General features: G+C 32.4%; 1 protein-coding gene across 1 annotated transcript in view; it reads right to left on the reverse strand.

The window, feature by feature from the left end:
- The window catches only part of LOC106878570 (multiple epidermal growth factor-like domains protein 10), a 33557-nt gene extending 32494 nt beyond the window's left edge, over positions 1-1063 (reverse strand). Inside the window, exon 1 of the mRNA XM_052972604.1 lies at positions 1025-1063. Coding sequence (XP_052828564.1) covers positions 1025-1048 — 24 coding nt within the window. The 5' untranslated portion in view covers positions 1049-1063. The remainder of the gene's footprint in view (positions 1-1024) is intronic.
- Between the last annotated feature and the right edge of the window lie 346 nt (positions 1064-1409).

Here is a 1409-nt window from a genome sequence, read left to right on the forward strand (position 1 = left end):
ATATATATATATATATATATATATATATATATATATATGTACATGTATGTATGTATGAGTGAGAATAATTGATTAAAATATAAAGACTGACAGAGATAACTCAGAATAATAAAGTCTTTTATCTTCTAACTTCTTTCGATCATTATACTGCGGCCGAGCTGGGGCAACGACGAGGGACTACACTCAAACAAACCGGCCCAGTACTTCCTCGAACCATTAAATTACGGGAACGTAAAGAAACCACCGCCGGTTGTCAAGCGGTGGTGGAGAACAAACAAGCAAACAAACAAACAAAAATGAGAAAGATATCAACTCGAAGGAATGCAAGTTCGAATTGTATATAAGACAGAAACGGATGATGGGACAAATATTTCTGGTAGAATCGATAGGTTATTTAACAATAAAAGCTCTTTAGTAAGATAGATAGACAGATAGATAGATAGATAGATAGATAGATAGATAGATAGATAGATAGATAGATAGATAGATAGATAGATAGATAACCCTCTTGTCGCAATAAAAATGGCCGACAAGTACGTTAAGTTGCCTTTCTATTTGTTTGGACATTTGTTTTGTGAGTTAATCTTCCTAACACATGTCCACGATAATCTGTTGATTTATCCGTGAGACTGATAATCTGAAAATGGCTCATCTGAGAGGAAGAGTAAAAAAAAAGAACGAAAAAAAGAGAGAAAGAAAGAAGGAAAAGAAGAAAGAAAGGGTGGATGGTAAAAAAAAAAACAAATGAGAACAAGAGGCGCTGTCGAGATACGACTGAGAAAGAACGAAATCCTCTAATCGTACTTTGCTGGTGCTAGTAAACAGCTTAATGATGGTTTAGTCTATATATCATTAATTTATATATTTATTTATTTACTTGTATGTTTACTTATTTGCTTACGCATTTGTTGGAAAATCGCAAATATATATATACAACTTAATTTCACAACCTTCATACTTTCCCCAAAATAAATAAATAGATAATATTAAACTCTTCAGAGTAGATATTAGATCTTGATCTTACCTGTAAGACTATGCATGCATACATGATATATACGTATATACATACATACAAGTACGAGTACATAGAATATGAACTATTTTTTCCGAACAACGAAAGACACAAATGGAAAACAAGACAAACAACATAAAGAACGACCTTTCATCAGTTGTTGGCTGTTTTTCCAGCTATATATATATACATAACCAACTTTGTAGGCTACACACACGCACACATAATACGTAAGTGATAATACATTATAATTTCAAGGTTTAGTTATTTCATCTCTTCAATTTCAAATCCTGTTCCGGATTAAGCTAATCTTTTTAACAGCTTGTGTTAACAAACTGTCAACAAACTATTATGTGCGTGTGTGTGTGTAGATACGTACATATACATACATACACGT

The sequence above is a fragment of the Octopus bimaculoides genome, chromosome 14, assembly GCF_001194135.2.
Source record: "Octopus bimaculoides isolate UCB-OBI-ISO-001 chromosome 14, ASM119413v2, whole genome shotgun sequence".
Lineage (NCBI taxonomy): Eukaryota > Metazoa > Mollusca > Cephalopoda > Octopoda > Octopodidae > Octopus > Octopus bimaculoides.